This window comes from Pituophis catenifer, unplaced genomic scaffold (assembly GCF_029215685.1).
Source record: "Pituophis catenifer annectens isolate HBS135680 unplaced genomic scaffold, rPitCat1.0.hap2 SCAF_2, whole genome shotgun sequence".
NCBI lineage: Eukaryota > Metazoa > Chordata > Lepidosauria > Squamata > Colubridae > Pituophis > Pituophis catenifer.
In genome coordinates, this window is record NW_027256882.1 from 70,503,944 (window position 1) to 70,523,215 (window position 19,272).

A 19,272-nucleotide genomic window follows, 5' to 3' on the forward strand; every position below is an offset into this window, starting at 1 on the left:
GCAAACCTGTAGGTTTACTCAGTGTAATCCTGCTGGGTCACAAAATGAGAATAGCTACCCATTCTGGCTTGGCGCTATATGGAAACCAGGCCATTATAGCTTATTAAAACACTCCATGGTTGAAAAACCCATAATGAATCAATCTCAATAATCTTCATAAATTTTTGTTATATGGACTATTTTATGCACTGCCGTGGTAAGGGAAAGGATCACGTAAGAAGGGAATGGGATACTGGCCCTTTTAAAAGCCTATGTTACGACAGGTGGCCAATATATTTTACAAATAAATAAATAAATAGTGCAAGATTGCCAATTACTGAAGATCAGAGGACCGTCAGACCAATCCAACAATATTGGTCTTGCATACATCAAGCTTCTTCCTTACATTGCCTAATGCAGAGATAAGCAGCATAAAGTTAAGGTATGAGCATTACACATCAACACGCTTGAAAACTTAAAATTGTTATATCAACACACTTTGAAAGAGTGCCAGGTTTTTTTCCTTCAACTCATCCTTCATCCAGCTGCACTAAGCTAGAAAACATTGATTTGTGCGTGCAAAGAATGTGCAATGTACCCTGTCTCTCTCTAACACCAAATAAGTATTTCCTCAAGTTATTCTCAGGATGAAAAGGTAAGGATCAAAGCAGAGTAATTCAAATGTCTTGGGAGAGCAGCCCATGGGACAAGCAGTCTATTTGTATTCCACCTGCCTGCAGAATCACAGGGAGCCGCAAGGGAGGGACAGGATTAGCTCCCTCTATCTACAGGTAACATTACATGATGATGGTAGCTTCTAGTACAAATTAGACTTGCATACAGATTTTGTCAAACCCTGTATGCATCATAAGTCTAACTATCACACCTTACTCTGAAATAAGTCTTCCCCAATCTGGTAAGTTATGATGTGCTGAACTACAATGCCCATCACCCCCAATATATACATTTTCAAGCTAGAAATGATAAACTTTTTGGCCCAGCTCATTGGAGGGCATGAAATTAGCATCTGAAATACTTAGGTATGCATAAGACTTTTCAAGTGTGAACTGTTTAGGATTTAAAACGTTCTGCTTCTTCTGTTTCAAAATGCCTCATTTCAGGGGAAATTCTGTTGTTTTCAGAATAAAATGGACTGTTTCCCCCTTTGGCAAGTGTTTCAAGCTCAAAACAAGTTCTCACTCTGTTTCAAGTGTAAAATGCATTTTGAACCTGAAATGATTTGAATTTGAAACATTTTGCACATCTTTAGAAATAATACATTGTAGAACCAGTATTTTAATCACAAGTCTTAGATAATTTGAAAGCCCAGTGCCAGGATTTGGAGCTTCTTCAGCCTTATTTAAAAATGATTTCATTCATTGTTATTCCAGCTGTGACCCAACATATGAGCTGCATAGTAACCCTCCTTACCGATTGGATATTGTCATCCTGGAGTGGATTCATATGCTTGTTGTTATTGTTTTAAGACTGGATGCAGGCTCAAATTTTGGTGAAAAGAAGACTCTTAAAGCTAATTTTAAAAAGGTTTGCAATATATATGGAGACACTGCTGCAAGTGGGGTGGGGGGTGCAAGATGTTTTTCCTTTTAAGGAAATTTAAGACTACATATGCCTTATTCTCAGTCAGAGTAGGGCACTGTTTCAAATTTCAGAGTAGGTACTTGGAGGCCTGGTTCAAACCATGAATTCACTAAATGTTGGCCCTTTTGCTCTTTCTTAGTCTAACATACACCCAGAGTATTGTTGTGAATAGGAGGGGCAATGGTACAGAAATGAAAAATAAATAAAATTTGTGATTTTATAAAAGTATGTACTAAGCAGAAATACACTAGAACAGAATCAATAACTTAACAAACTGTTTTATTCAATAAAAGAATAGCAATAGCCTTTAGACATATATACTGTCCCATAGTGCTTTCCAGAATTATCTAAGTGATTTACAACATCAGTATATTGCCCCCAACAATTTGGGTCCTCATTTTACTGACCTCAGAAGGATGGAAGTCTGAGTCAACCTTGAGCCAGTCAAAATTGAACCCCTGGCAGTGGGCAGAGTTAGCCTGTAATACTGCATTCTAAACACTGTGCCACCATGGCTCATTATGTGAGTGTCATCTACTACTTATTTACTTCTTCTTTGAATGCAGGGAATATTCATATTGAAATGCTACTTCTTGTATAAATTAATTACTGCTTAATTTTGCATCTTACTACTACCTAATATTTTAATTTATAGAAAAGGAAAAAATACTAAGAAAGACTTTTTACCAAATGCAAGGCCCAAAATCACCATGCTCAGCTCAATGGCCAGAAGGAAGAATCTTGTGATTTCCCACAGGATCTAGAGATAACAACACAGATCAGAAAGCCAAGTTCAGCAAAGGGAGAGTATATGTGCAGCATTAGTAATTTGAACATTAAAAATCACTAATTCTCCAATTTAAATAAATACATTATACACATTTCTGCTTATTTGAATAATCACTATGATATACAAGAACTATTGGTAGGATCCGGCTATAATATATCAACACTAATTTCTTTTTTGCACATATATATCAACTATAAGTGCTTCTTATCAAATTATTCAGGCAGCAATAAACTCCTAATTATTGCTCAGGAAATTTTGTTCCCTTGGCCACAACAATTTGAGAACATAAAAGTAATTCTTATTGCCTTTTTTCTCTAGCTTCAATTACTCAAGAGGATGAACTTCAGCTTTGCACTTCATGTTTTGACACTTCCTTTCAAGTGTTTCTCTTAGCCATAAGTTGCATTAACAACTCATTCTAAATTAGTTATTATTTGCCCTCTTTGGGTGGATCCCTCCTACCCACAATGTACCTTGATTATATTTTGACTACCTCTGAATCTCTCCAATAATATCAGGATAATAATCTCACTGAAGTTTCCAACTTTTTCTTTGACAGGTATATGCCAGATACTTGAGCACATCTGTATTATCGTATCTGATTATAAGTTAATATTAAATTCAATACTGAAAGTGGGGAAGGGATCAAATCTAGATCTACCTCTTTAAAATCAAAGCTGATCTCACCTTGTCAGTGACTGTAGCAGCAGTAGAAGCACTGACTGTCATGGAGACAACAGCCCGAGCAATCCCAACCACAGCAACCACAAACACCTGGAAGAAAATAGCTAGGAATTAAGGAAGTGTGTTGTAGAGAGCTAACACATAGAGACTACCTTTCTAAAAATAAGAACTTAAGACAGCAGAGAAAATAACAGATGGGATGTCCTGCTATAAGTGGGAAAGCTATAGACAAATCTACACTAGATTTTTTTTTCCATTAAGGACAACAGAAATGCCTCATGGCTGAGTTTTTTAAGACACTTCATTATCTTATTCTCTTCTTTGATTTTAAACTTAATAACATTTCAAAGCACAGTGATGCTTCTTTATATTCTAATACTATAACTACTGTAGATATCAACAGTCACTCCCACAAGGTATCAAGAAACTTCTGAGCTTGGATATACTCCACAAGTCATCTACTAAAAGAAAAAAATGCAAAAGGATTTAGAAATAGGAAAAATAAACAGTAAATGATTCCCAAGCAATTGGGCTGCTTTCAAACCTAACCTGACCTTTGCTACATCCCACCAGTGTCTCATTATTTTATTATTATTTATCATATGGCACATTCACATGACATTTCGGTAAAAACACAAGAGATAATAATATGAAATATGAATTCTAATATATTATAAATATATAGATTACAGATAAATGTTTTTACTTCATTTGTCAGAGCCAGGAAATCAACAAAGTCTCCATTATAAGCTCAGTTTTGGCACTCTGTCACCATATGTTGGATAGTTTTCAGCCCCCCAGTTACAATTTGGTGATGGCACTTTGCCCCCCTTATAGCAGGGTGTCTATAGGGCATTTATTACCAGAATCTCAGAGGTCTTGTGGCTCAATCAACAAATGCCTTGTATCTACAGTTATGAGACTTGGGGAAGTCTCTTTAGGCCAGACATTTTACAGCCTATGGGCCACTTTGCTGCCCCTGACCTGCAGTGGTGGTAGTGGGGGCAGTGGCCCTCCACAACAGCCCAATTTCTCATGTGGCCCCTTGGGAAAATTAATTGTCCACCCCGCTTTAGGACCTTCAGGCTATGAAGATACACCTGAATATACACAAGGAATGTCCCGTCACAGAAAGCACTGTCAATTAAGGGAAATTCCTTGCTCAACCTTACTCACCAAAGCACACCACTATATATGCTTTCCTAGTAAGACAGGCAGACAGACAGACAGACATATATACATGTATACACACACACACACACACACACACACACGAGAGAGAGAGAGAGAGAGAGAGAGAGAGAGAGAGAGAGAGAGAGAGAGAGAGATGGAGAGAGAGAGATGGAGAGAATATGTTGACAATTGTTGGTTACATCTGTACAATATTCACAGACATGAACCTTCCTCAGTATATGAGGAAGTACCGGTATATAATGTATACTTATAGTATATAATGAGTCCCACTTCTTCTCCTAAGTTGACTCTACAGGATTCTTTCTAACGCTGCACCAGTAAAATATATCTACTTTCTCTCTAAGATATTCCATTCCAGTCACTACTGAAATGTTACATTGCTAGGCAATCTCACAGCCTTTGCAGAATGCCATCCCTACAGGATAAACGCCTCCAATGTTATAGGACCAGAAATGCAGTTAAGGCTAATAAGTTACATTTGACTAACCTCAAATGTAGAAACTTGCATAAATGTCTCACTATAATTTTTACAGCCTGCAGTACTATACATTTATCCTGCACACAATGTTTATAAATTGTGTTTAATGACTGCATCCCTGCAATTCCAAAGCAATACAAGTTTGCCGCAGAACTTCTCTTTTTGTTTGCCTCAATTTCCTGTTTTTCAATCTCTTATCACTCTGCAGTAGGTTACCTATTTTGCTTCCTTCTGAGCCTCTTTAGTCTTTGTTCTGTCCCGTAAAGTCATTTCAGTTCTGCAGCTAAGCTTCAGACCTTTTTAAGGTCTAAATAAGATATGATTCCAAACACCTTTCCTTATTCTGACCTGTGGCTTTTTACTAGAGCTGCACTTCCAAATTTTCCATTACACTCAGTTAACAAATACTGCAAGCCTGAAAAAAAAAGCAGCGCACATATTTTGCTGAGTAAACAAGTAAATGGCAAAAATGCTTTACAAGAAGCCAAGAAGAGGGCATTTGGAAAGCAAGGAGACAGACTAAATCTGTTTCATAAATTTATTTTAAAAAGAGGAAGTTAATCAGAAAGCCACTCCCAGAAAAAAAATTCCCAGCAGAAATTCCCAAAGATCCGGCAGAGAAGTAAGTACAAGGTCGGTAAGCATAAGAAAACCTGAAAGAGGGACAGAACTGTAGGTGAAAGAACTGCAGAGGGAAAAGGAATGGCTGTTGCTTGGTTAGGTATTATCTGAGATCTCCCTTAATGAGTTCCACTACTTCTCCTAAATTTACCCTACAGGATGAGAAGCCATTTCTCTGGGATTAGGACAAGCCTCTTAAACTATTGCCTCTCCCAGACAACCTACATATATGTAATTTTGTCCAGTTTTCCTGGGTGAACAGAATTTCACACCGTGTTCAGAAATTGTGATTTCTGAGTTCCTTCTAACCGGTTAACTTTTCCATGGAGAAGAAAGAACACTAAGAAAACCCTGTAGTGTTTCCAGGAAGACAACTCCTAATTTATTCCTTGCTCTTCTATTTTAAGTGGAATTTTATACCATCAAGGTTTTACATATTCTATGTTGGAACATGTGCCATACCTGTGTCATACCTAGCAGGCATGACAACAGCCATGCAGGTAAGAAAAGCATGACTCACCTGAAATACCAGCTTCCTGTTGATGGCTGTTGCCCCTACAGATTGTTTCACCTATCCACTGGCAGAACCATGCCTCATTCCCCATTGTGCCTAAGGCTAATACAATATCATCCTCTTGCTGCAAGAGGCAAGCAAATCCCTTCCTTCCTTATTTTTTGAAGAAGAAATTTTTATGCAAAAGTGGAAAAGAAACTGCAAAACGGAAACATAAAATTGCTTGGGGAATGGGAATATCACAAATGCCAAAATAATAGAAGCGTTATCCCAACACACACACACACACACACACACACAGAGAGAGAGAGAGAGAGAGAGAGAGGGAGAGGGAGGGAGGGAGGGAGGGAGGGAGAGAGAGAGAGAGAGAGAGAGAGAGAGAGAGGGAGAGAGAGAGAGGCAGAGAGAGATTCACAGACTTATATATCACACAAAAAGTAGAATCTTTCAAAGTTAACTGAGTTTTCACTTAGAATAATAATTAGAAACTGTAAGGCAAGGATAAGGAGATGTTTTTCTTCTCATTTAAATTCCTCTCTAATCTCCTTGCAACTGTTAACAAGAAATAGCCTTAAAAATGTGGCAATATAGAAATTGTGCAACTAAAGGAACATCAGAAAACATGGACTTATCAATTCCTCTCAGAGCCTTCAACTCATTCAGATAGTGGTAAGCAACCATGACACTGATAGTCAGGGTTTTTGACCTGTGGTGGGTTTCTACCAGCTTGCCCTGGTTCGGGCAAACAAGTAGTAGCAGAGGGGGGAGGCTCCCCCCACCCGCGCGGACGTCATCACAGACGCTCTGCGCATGGGCAGAGATTCTGCGCATGTGCAGAAGCGCCGCGAGTGAAGCAAGTTTTGACGTAGTTTTGATGTGTCTCTTGGTCTAGGTCAGAGAAAGGCACCGTTCCACATGTTCCTGACCTATAATTCCCCACTTCCTTCTCTACCAGCCACACTGGATGGCATTGCCACAAATCGGCTAGCAGAAGGACGGAGGGAGAGAAATTAGGAAACAAAAAAGAAAAATAGAGATTACTTATATTTACTTATAAATTTACTTACAAACTTACTTGTATTTTTAAAAAAATACGTTAATATCTGAAGTTATTTAAAGGGAGAACAATTTTGCAAGGAGAAAGTAAGTCAAAGAGAAAAAGAGGGTGTTCTCTTTTGTCTTCTTGAACAATGAGCATTACATTAGCTAACAAATGCCAGGCACTAGACAGAGCATAAGTCAAATAATGTATTACTAAGTTCAATTACAAAATGTGATTGCCCATGTCAAATCAAGTTAACAACTAAAGAAGCGGCAATAAGGCCATTTATCCTTTTGGAGATTAGCTGCTATTTTCTAAAAGGTCAGATTTTCCAGAAACACAAAAGACACAGAAACAGCACAAGAAATATCAAGCAGGTCAATGATCAGATTAAGTCACAAGAATGTCTCATTCCCAAATAAAAGATATATCCTACTTAGAGACATAATTATTGCTGACAGTTGCCACACACATTTCCAACTCCTGAGCCCTTTCACTAATCTGAAAGGAGCCAAGCAAATATATATCCAGATCCCCCAGGTTCTTTGAAAATAAAGTTTGTACTTACCAGTATGTAGAATGTGGTAAAAATGGGGCTGGAAGTAGCATGGATTTTGGCCCTGGCAGAAGGCAGTTTCCAGAGGAGAAATGCAAAGAAAAGTACATTGGGAACCAATAGCATAAGGTCCCAGTAACGAACTCTAAAAACAAGACAAAGATACCTTTTTCAAATAGTGCTATGTTAATTCTGGCGATACAGAGAACCTTGTTCAGAAGATGAAGATGAAACAGAAACCATCAATAATAGCATCTCACCTGGATGTGCCTATGTCCTCATATAACAGCACCAAGCATTTGTGTGGCACAGTACTGTTGGTAGCATTTAAAAACAAAGGTGTTGTCAGGATGTCAGCTGTTGTCACTGCCGTGGGAGCAGATGAGTAAGTGGCATTATCCTCCTCAGATAATGGTACTGATGTCACCAATGCTGACATTCTGCCACCGTTCTGGAGAGAGGGAGCCAAAAGGATGTTTTCATCAGACAAAATAAATCTCAAAACAATCCTACATGAGGGATTTGTTTTAAAAAATACACAGAACTTTATCCTGTATTAATCCAAACATTTATCAACTTTTCTCAATCATGACTGTGTTGGCTAGTAGATCTTCCCCATAGGGAAAGCTATGGGCACAAGACCAGGTGAGACTGGAACAGGAAGCTTATGCCCTTCACAGATTACTGTAATTTGGTCTACATCATATTATTTTTAAAGTCTGTTCAGAAACTGCAAGTGGTACAGAATGAAGTTGGTAGATTGCTGGCACCTGGACTTGCTACAGCCATGTGAACCTTTTGTTACAGGTGCCACATTGGCTTTCAACAAGTTCAGGGTACAATTCAAAATAGTGGTTTTAATCTTGAAAGTTCTGCATAGCTTGCTTCCTAAATACTCTCTTGCTTCCTAAATACTCTCTGGAGCCTGGACTATTATTCTAAGTAGAACCAAGGCCTCAGGTAGAACTACACCAGAAAGTAAGCTCTCAACAACTGGGTATCCTGATAGGCAAGAGTTAGGATCAGTTGGGATTCTCCAGATGTTTATTCTCTGTAGTGGCCACCACTTGATGATCAGCCTTCTTCCAGAGGTTAAATTGGTATCAATTCTGGTTTCCTTTCAAAAAACCATCAAAATAGAGATATTTGACCTTCATAAGATGATATTTCTGAGTATCTGGATGGTGTCACTGGCTCGTTGCATCAATTACTGCTATTTGTTTGAATTTCCTATGTTGTGACTGTGCTACTTTTAATTTTTTGTTGTACACTGCACATCACAAATTCAGTGTTACACAAATGAAATAAACAAATCAGACCTATTTAATTTCTGTATTACCAAAGTAACTATCGCCTTGGATTTCTAAAATTCAGAGAACACTTTATTCCTCTAAGTGCTCATTTCAATTTGAATTTATTTTTAATGAACTGCTTTTACAGCTTTAACTGCTTTCTCACCTTCTCCAGCCTTAGGGAAGTAGGATGTAATAGTTATAAGACAGCAGACTTGTAGTCGTCATGGATATTTTTGAAGCCTTTGGAATTGATTACTGCTATTATGTCAGGAATGCCTTTAAGTCATGGAACCATAGATTTGGAAAATGTCACTTAGGCATAACCTGGCTGACCTGATGCTCTTTACTCTATGCAAAAAAAAAATAAAAAAATAAAGCACCTATGACAGGTAACTGTCCCAGTGAAGGAGAGTTCACAAATACTGGCAGATGTTCTTCAGCACCATCAGGTGAGCCAGCTCCATCTTAAATACAGGCGGTTCTTGACTTACAACAGTTCATTTAGCAACTGTTCAAAGTTATAATGGCACAGAAATTTTTTTATTTATGACTGTTTTTCACACTTAAATTGGTGCAGCATCCCCATGGTCACATGATTAAAATTCAAGCACTTAGCAACTGGCTCATATTTATGACTTATGCAGTGTCCCAGAGTCATGTGATCAGCTTTTGCAACGTTCTGACAAGCAAAGTCGGGGGGGGGGGGGGAGCCCTGACAGCAGTGTTACTAACTTAACTGCATTGATTTAATTAACAACTGTTTCACATAGCAACAGTAATGTTGGGCTCAATTATTGTTCTAAGTTGAGGACTACCTGCAATTCCCCACCTCTTTCTAAATGACACTATCATTATACAGCTGCAAAATAAATATGTTCTACATTTGCTCTGTATCTCAGTTTTTACCATCTTTTTAGAACTATGATTCTTGGAATGATCCTAATAAGTAAATTGTTGTCTGTTTATGCTTTTTTCAGAAGCTTAGATTATAAATAACGTCTGTAAAATAGTGGCTTGGCATTTATGAAGTGCCTTACTTTATGAATTCTAGGAAAGGGAGTCCATTCAAAATGCCTTATTGAATTCAGAGAAAATCCCAAAGTGCACAAAGGAGAAGCGTCTTCAAATAAACAGTTGATTATGTGCCATCAAGTCTTTTTCGTCTCTTAGTGACCACATAGATTGATTTCTTCCTAGATGATCTATCCCACAGATGTTAAACTCGATCATGTCACGTGACATATCACGACATTTTTTGTCTTTGTGGAGCCGGGTGGGCGTGTCCTGTGCGTGATGCATCCGGCCCATGGGCCACCAGTTTGACAGCCCTGATATCCCTAATCTGTTCCTAGCCATGCATTCATTACCTCTGTCAACTAAAAGAAACTCTTCAAATAAGAGACTCAGGCTGGTTCATATATTCTGAATTACTGAATAAACTTCAAACAGTGAGAATCACGACATGCTAGTTTACAAACCACGGTGACTTTTATGATACATGAAGTGAAAATCAAAGAAATCACATTATATGACTTAGCACCATATGTGAATCCAGTCTCTATCTGCAAGCTTCTATAACAAACGTTTGCCACGGATTAACCTTGTAACAAAATAGGTGAAGGGCAGTCAACAATAAAGAAAATCTAAGTCTTTAGCGACCTGCAGACTGCAAACATTCTGGCTTTTCATGCCGCAATCTAGATGTGAAAAAAGTGCATAATAAAAGCAGTATTTGTAGTTGATTAACAAGTATATTTGGGGAGATGAAAATAAACCTTCACTCCTACTAAAATAAAGTAAGGTGAAACAAGGTAATCCATTAAAAAGGCCCAAGTTTGTAGGTAATAAGCTGCAGTTTTTAACAAATACAGATATGAATGATAATATAATAAATAATGTTTCTACCTCAAATATATTCTAATGTTTCTATTACAAAGGCAGAAAATTCTTCATACAGAAGATCAGCATCAAGGTAACTATGCTGGACTATGATCTGGAACAGGGGTCTCCAACCTTGGCAACTTTAAACCTGGCAGACCTCAACTCCCAGAATTCCCCAGCCAGCAAAGCTGCCTGGGGAATTCTGGGAGTTGAAGTCCGCCAGGCTTAAAGTTGCCAAGGTTGGAGACCCCTGATCTGAAAGGCTGGTGCAGACAATTTTTAACCAATAGCCAGTTTGGACATATATTACACATCTTGTTGGGTTGTTAAATAGAATGAGCCTTCTCCCTTTCCTTAGTATCACTTGGGAATCATGAACCCTAATTATGGCTGAATCAGAAAGCCACAGGTATCACTCAGTATGACAACAAGCCAACAACTTCAAACTAGTAGCTGTGATTAGATTTTTTTTTTTTCATCTGAACCAGAAGACTATAATTAACGTAAGGCATTTATCTTATAACAATTCTGGAATGGAAAGGTAAGCGGCGGCCCTGGAGACATAAAGACGTGCATAGCTTGTTTTTTATGTCTTGTGAACTCATCGGCTTTAAACTGGCTTCCCGTATTGCTAAAATTGTACTTTATTCACAGAGGTTGCCATAGTTGTAGGTAATAAAGTCATAAAGCTAACGATGGCATTCCTCTTACCCTTGGCTGTTTTAAACAAAGAAACTTTGCCCTGAATTTGCAGCCGAAACAAGGTCATAATCACACTTGTCAAACAACTTTACAATGATTAGACTTCTGACCACGCTACAAGTCTAAGGTCCTTCCCTGTTCCCTCCCCCACTTTTTGAAATGATAAACAACTGCTAAAGTAACAGCAATTACTTTTAATTAAGCAAACTGTTTCCACATCTAAATAAATAATGTAGAATAATGCAGTTATATACAAACTAATCTATAAGGTGATTAACATCAGAAATTTAATATTTTTACATTTCAGTTATTTGAAGACCTGTTAAAAGTAGAGTGCCAATTTTTAATATAAAGAAATACATAAAGATCAGAATTTAATTTAGTTTCTACCTTTAAAAATTAGGTCAGTGTTTTTTCTAGAAAAACTCCTTTATGATCACAAAGTGCTTCATGAATTACTGTTTCTTGTGCATCTACAAACTAATTTCTTCTCTCTCCTTTTCTTGAAGCACTTCAACATAAATAAAAATTAATTAATCAAGGCTACATATTTTTAAGAGTCTCAAAGGCTATTTACATAAGCTAATTATATTTAGTTAAGCCTAATAATCTATTTTATTACTGATTTTATCTAAACATTTTCCTAAGAAATCAGCATGGTTGCCTGCTTTTTCTTCAGTTTATCCTTCAGTAATATTTTCAATGTCTCCTTTGTATTTTCTGCTGATTAAGTGAAGCACTAATCCAAATCTGACAGTGATGCACCCACTTGTATCAAAGTGACAAATACAGTAATGTCTAGTTTCCAAGAAAGCACATTCTTCAGCAAGAATATGTATAAACCATTGTCTCAGATATACTTAAAACCATCTTCAGTAATTGCTTGTTAAGAACAACTCTTTCCATGTTGTTGCGCTTTCTCAACAATTCAGCTTGTAAAGTATCTAAGCACTATACAAGAATCAGGTTTCAATTGCCATCAGAATCATATTTGATTGATTAAGCCCATATTTTAGGGTATCTAGTCTCCCAAGGCAATCACAAATTTATAATAAAATCACAAATTATTGAAGTAGGGGGAAAAGAGCAAAACAATATAAAAAAGAGCAAATGAACACAGTTATTTAAATACTAGATCATAAAATGGTTTTTTGGAATAGCAAAATTATTAGGGCTCCCTTAAAAATCTTTTATGTGTTTGCACGGCCCACTGAACCACAAACTACTTCTCCTCATTTATGGTTTGTTCATAACTCCGAAAACAGTGGCAAGTAGGGGAAAAGGTGAAAGACTTTTCCCAGGGTAATACAAAAGATGACAGAAGCGCATGACAGAAAAGATCAAATTTGCTGGTATTTCAGAATCCAATTCCTCTCAATGGGTTGAGGCACCCAATTTAAGACCGCGGTTGCCTTTGAATCAGTCTTGACTCCTGGTGACTGCCTGGAAAAGTCCCTGGCAAGGTTTTTTGGAAACGGTTTGTCCTTGCCTGCTTCCTGGGGCTGAGAATGAATGATTGGTCGAAGGTCACCCAGCTGGCTTCCTGCTTAAAGTTAGGACTAGAACTCAGATTCCTATCTTCTTGCTTTAACCACTATAACCAAACTGGCTCCCTGATAAAGAAACAAACATAAATAAATAAAAACTGTCCAGAAATATTTCAGGTAAACCAGCAATGAAAGTGGTACATAAGGAGTGAAATAGGTCTCAAATGCATTATTCCTCTTACGATTTAGGCAAATGTTTCATCATTCTCTGTATTTTTCTCCATCTGGAATTACAGTTAAAAGATTCACATTTTCTTGGTAAGTCAAAACATGTTCCTCTGAAAATCCCAGACTCCATTTCAGAGGAAACTTACTGATAAATTCTTGAAATAAACAGTCATGCTATTATACTGAAAAAGAACGAGAAGTCTTTTATCTGACCGTGACATTCATATCTCACTCACTCAAAGGAACTTCCTCATTTTATCCAAGGACAACCCCATGTGACTTAACTTTTTCAGTCTCACAACAAGCATCTGTTCAGTAAGAACTGGTGGGGACCACAAAACAAAGTGACAAAAAATGAAAAAGTTGAATTGCTCTGGGATTTTAGAATTCAAACAGACAGATATTGCCACGAAATACCACAGATTTAACAATTATCGATTAAAAGCCAAAAAAGATTGGATAGTGGATGTTGCACTACCTGGAGACACCAGAAAAGTACTGGAGAAAAATCACAAAATACAAAGGCCTGCAAATAGAAGTAGAATGAATGTGGCAGAAGAAAGCCAATATAGTACCAACAGTAATAGGTGCCTTGGGTGCAATCCCAAATTTCTGGAGCATTGCTTGAATACCATCACTACTGATAAAATCAATTTCACTCAATTGGCAAAGGCAGCTTTACTAAGGGCAGCTTATGTCTTGTGACAGTGATTTTTAACACTGTCAAATATCTGTCTATTTCAGATCCTCAGAAAGGGTTTGATGGGTGAATAAAAGTGCCAAATCAAATCTAAATATCTGTCTGACTGTGCAATGAGCAACAATCATCATCATCATTATCATCATCACTGTCAGTCAATTGCAAAAGGCTGCTTTACTAGGAACAGTTTACATCCTGCGATGATACCACAAATCATCATCATCCCTTAACAATCCCTGGCCCTTGAAAAAGACTTAATAAGTGGATAAAAATGCCAAATCCAGTCTGAATATCTGAATGATTGTGTGACAAACCATAAGTAATAGGAGTGAAGCTCAACTAACCTGGAATTTTTGATCCTTGCTTCATTATACTGACTGCACAACCTTATACAAGTTTACTGGAAACAATCTCATAGTGTCCCATAGAAAGACTGCTTAGAGTGCAACCATAACATTTTCTGAAAGATTTAACTTGTTGCTTTAGAGACAATTGTACTCTATCTAAAGATTATCATCTAAGTACATCTGCTGTGGTTTAAGCAACAGTAGGAATTTTGAAGTACTTCTAGATGCATTTCAATCTGTATCAGTATGCATATTTTACTGGTCGTCCATAAATTCAGTGCTTCTCAATTTTGGCAACTTTAAGATGTACAGGTAGTCCTCGATTTACGACCAAAATTTCTGGCCCTCCCATTGACTTTGCTTGTCAGAAGGTGAACATATGACCCTGGCACACTGCAACCGTCATAACTATGAACCAGTTGCCAAGCTTCTGGATTTTGATCACGTGACCATGGGGATGCTGCAATGTTTGTGTGTGAAAAATGGTCATAAGTCACTTTTTTCAATGCTGTTGTAACTACAGTCACTAAATGAACAGTTTTAAATTGAGAATTACCTATATAGACATCAATTACCAGGATGGTTGCTGGGAAATTCTGAGAACTGAAGTCTACATATCTTAAAATTGCCAAGATTAGGAGATACTGCTGGCTTTATTTTAATACCCTAAATATATCATGGCTACTCACACTGCAACTGTAATACAATGCAAAATAAATTAAATCTGGCATCCACAATGTGCATTCAATGCATTAGGCATCTCATTAATTTCACTTCCATGAAGTAACAGCAGTTCAGCAATGGAACCAATTACTCAGAATAGTGATATTTTTTCCATTGGATGTGTGCTTTCAGAGGGTAGGCAGCATCTGTCTTGAGTGCTTTAATTTGGATTTCTGCATTAAGCAGGAAATTAAATTCAATGGCCTATCTGGTCCTTTTGACTCTATGATTCCTGTATCTCAGTTCACCCCCCCCCCCCAGAGTTTGTTTTCCTTCTGCATGTATATGCCAAGGTCTTGAGTGATTATCTTTTGAAAGGATCTGCCTTAATAATAATACAGCTCCATTTCAGTGCAATACTTGCATTCCAGTGGTGGAATTCAAATTTTTTTACTACCGGTTCTGTGGGCGTGGCATGGCTTGGTGGGTGGCTTGGACGTGGCAAGGGAAGGATACTGTAAAATCTCCATTCCCACCCCACTCCAGGGGAAGGTTACTGCAAAATCCCCATTTCCTCCCAATCAGCTGGGACACGGGAAGCAGAGAATAGATGGGGGCGGGGCCAGTCATAAGTGGTATTTACGAGTTCTCCAAACTACTCAAAATTTCCGCTACCGGTTCTCGAGAACTGGTCAGAACCTGCTGAATACCACCTCTGTAGCATTGTCAACAACTTAATCATACTGTAAATTGTGCCAGCAAGTCTCCTAATATTTAAAGCAAGTGTCACAATGATCACACTTCCTGTCATGCTAGGCGATTAGTACTTGAGTTTTTTCCAATCAGTTTAGAACTAGTTATACCATTAGAGAGACAGAACCCCTAAACATTCTTTCTGGACAGTGGACAGTGCAAACAAAAGGAAAAGCTAGGTTACCGCTCAACTCCGACCTAAATTCTTTAAGTTAATCTCGGGCCATCAAATGGTTCATTAATAATGCTGCTTACAGCTGGGGAAAAACTGACTAGGAAAATGGACAATGAGATAATGGTGGCTAGATTGATGGGGGTGGGGGAAAGGCAGACATGCAGCTAGCATGAAAGAGACAAATTCCAGTGGGGAATTCCTAGGAAAGGATTTTAAAAACTGAAACAAAATATATAAAGCCTTTATACAAATTTAAAGTGCACTATAATACTGTGTTCCATATCTGAAGAACGTATCTGAAGTAAAAAAAATCATCACCCTGTACCCTTTGAGTCAATTATGCATTAAAGGTAAGACTGGACAATATGTTTCTGTACAGTCTAGGTACAGGAAGTCTCAATTTACAGCAGTTCGTTCAGTGACTGAAGTTACAACACTACTGAAAAAGTGACTTATGACTATTTTTCATGCTTACAACTATTGTAGCACCCCCGTCATCATGTGATCAAAATTCAGACACTTGGCAACTGATTCACTGTTTATGAACTTTTTATGATGGTTGCAGTGTCCCAGAGTCATGAGATCACCTTTTGTGACCTTTTGACAAGCAAAGACAATGGGGAATCTAGATTCACTTAACCCTGTCAAAAAATTAACAAGTGCAATGATTCACTCAACAACTGTGGCAAGAAAGAATATAAAATGTGGCAAAATTCACTTAACAAATACCTCACTTAGCAAGAAAAATGTTGGGCTCAATTGTGGTCGTAAGTTGAAAACTTTCTGTATAATTCACTGTTTAAAAATTGAATCGTAACAATGAAATTGGAAAAGTTATATCATTTCAACAACCTAACTTTTTTCATTCTAATGGCTTGATTTTCTTCTATATATTTAGATTGAGGATAATTTTGTTTGGTTGTTATTTCTTTTAACTTCTTTGTTTTTCACGGATTTTTCTCACCCAAGTTTAGTATAGATTTTTTTCACCATATAGTTTATTACATAATAGGTTAGAACTTTTTCTTTGAAGGAAAACATTTCTATAGTACAGCAACATGCCCTCTTTTTATTAGTAACTTGTATTTTTAATTGAAATGCTTTTAAAACTATATAAAGAAAAACATAGAAAAGCATACAACAGATCAATGACCAACCACAATGAATAATGGGCTGGACCAACTCCCTTCTGGGACTCTTTAGAAAGAAAATACTGTGCTGGTTGCTTTGTACATGTCCCTTGCAGGTAGTTAGGTAATCTATCATGGGAACAAATTTATTTACTTTTTACATTCCTATTATCAGTTAAGATTTACTGTCAACAGAGTCAATCTCTATGTACAGAAAAAAGAGGCAGGAAGAGGGGAAATGAAAGAGAAACAACCTTCTCTTTTAACTCAAGCAGCCAAATACTGTTCCTCCAGTCAGCCTCAAAATTGTTTCACTTTTCCTGCATTGCACAGCAGAAAAACAACTAGAAATTCATTATTAATTACATCATAATATATTACCAAAGTTATGTGACCAGTTTGGAAATCACAAGAGAAGGCAAGCTTTCATATAACTAACTACAGTAGTAAGAAAGAAGGAAAAAGGCAGAAAATATGGCAGAAGTGATTTACATATAAAATTAAGTCAGGATTCCTTTTTTAATCATTTGAATATCACCCTAAAACCCAAGCAACTATGGACAATTACAATGTTATCAGTCCACTGTATGCCCTGAAAGGAATCTGTATAGCCCAAAACCAAAATTAAAGATCTATGACTGACCCTACAGTAGAATGAGAACCTCCGTTGAGTCACTGCTACTCTCAGCATTATCCCAACCAACTAACAATTTCAGAGGATAAGATTTTGTGCCTTAATTATATTAAAAAGTTTAAATTGTGGGTTTTAACTATATTTTAACTTACCACAATGTTGAAAAGCATATTTTGTCTAACGACCTCTAAAACACTCATTCAATAGCAAGTCAATTGTAAACATAAATGGGAAATTGCTAGAAGTTACCAAACTACAGAAGGGAATACACACAAAATGCCACAGCATGGGTTAGTGGAGAGAGGAGGAAATTGTTTAAATCACCGACTGGAAAACTCCACATATTCCAGATTAAATGACTGTAGGAGTTACCTATCTCTGTCTAAAATAAACATCAGAAAAAGAGCATTGGGCTCTTGCGGAAGAGGCATTTTTCCCTGCCAGAGATTGATTCCTGATAGTAAAAAGGACCTTTGGTTGGGTGTTGACACCAAAACATTTCGGGGCCATGCATGGGAGCTGTGTGGTCCATGGGGTCATGAAGAGCGAGGCCCGACTTAACTGAACAACAACAACAACTAAGGATGCTATTTCAGGAATTTCAGGAGTTTCAACTCAGAGAGGTGCGATGCACGGACCTCTCCGAAGATCCCTCAAGGAAATAAAACGGTCCAAGTGGGGCATTACTATAAAAACCCTGGAATAGATCAAAAGGGGAGGGAGGGGAGAAGCGGGGCATTCACACACGAGAAATCTTCAACATTTATTATTTATTAATTCAATTTGTATGCCGCCTCTCTCCGAAGACTCAGCGAACGATCCCCGTTGCTTCTTGCACAAAAACATTACCAGGAAAGCAGACCAGGGTCACCAGGTTCAAGATTAGGCAAGAAGTGCCGGGAGGGGAAACGGGGGTGGATTTTACAAAGCCGGGGGATCTGCTGCTTGCTTTTAAACAGACAGGGCTGGATGAGAGATCTCTCCTTCCCGGCCCCAAAGTTTCCCCCCCCCGCCCCCAGCGAAATCTTGGGTGGATCACCCATGGCCGGGCAATGGGGGCATCTAAGATTAAGGCCACTTTAAAAGGAGCCAGGGAGCTCCTTACCTGGCCTTTCGCTCTTCGTTTCTCCTCCGGCCGTCAGCCACGCTCGCCCTCCGCAGCTCCCTTGTTATCTTCGCTCGCAGCCCGAGGGAGGAGGAGGAGAAGGAGGAGGAGGCGGCCTGTCCCGCTTTCGCTGGCGCTGGCTCTCTGGCTCATGCCCGGGGCTCTCGACCGACCATCCTGCAGCCACAGCAAAGGCTCCGTCCCAGGTCCCAGGTCCAGAATATGGGAGGGTGGAAGGCTGTCCCGGAGGAGGAGCGTCGTTGACAAGCCGGCCGGAGCTAAAGCAGCGAAGCCGCGGCCGGGCGACCCATCCACTTCCTGCCGTGGCTCACAAGACAGGCGCCCGCAGTGGAAAGAAGGCGCAGCGCCATCGAGCCTCCCAGCCAGGATGACGAGCGGCGCGCGGAGGAAGAGCAGCCTCGCTCGCCCCCCCCCCCCCACTCCGCTCACAACTCGCTCCCCCCCCCCCACCACACACACACACCTCGCCAGCTGAGGAAGACCTGAACCGTCAATCCCAGGGTCGCGCCAGCCAATCACGAGGCCCCTAAAAGAAGAAGCCCGGCTCAAAAAGCGAAACGAAAGGGGCGAAAGGAGCCAATGAAAAAGAAGCGGAGGGGCGGAGTCTCGGGCTGAGGGGGAAAAAGGGGAAGAGAAAAAAAAAACAACAACAACAACAACCGGCAGGGCGTTAAAGGCGAAGTGGCGGCGC

The 19,272-nt window shown here is 38.8% G+C and overlaps 1 protein-coding gene across 1 annotated transcript in view; it reads right to left on the reverse strand.

Annotated features, from left to right (window-relative positions):
* Positions 1-18,927, reverse strand: part of TPRA1 (transmembrane protein adipocyte associated 1) — a 30,383-nt gene extending 11,456 nt beyond the window's left edge. Inside the window, exons 1-5 of the mRNA XM_070936905.1 lie at positions 18,561-18,927; positions 7,721-7,911; positions 7,473-7,605; positions 3,059-3,145; positions 2,269-2,341 (exon numbers count right to left, since the gene is read on the reverse strand). Of these exons, the coding sequence (XP_070793006.1) occupies positions 2,269-2,341; positions 3,059-3,145; positions 7,473-7,605; positions 7,721-7,899 (472 nt within the window). The 5' untranslated portion in view covers positions 7,900-7,911; positions 18,561-18,927. The remainder of the gene's footprint in view (positions 1-2,268; positions 2,342-3,058; positions 3,146-7,472; positions 7,606-7,720; positions 7,912-18,560) is intronic.
* Positions 18,928-19,272: the final 345 nt, after the last annotated feature.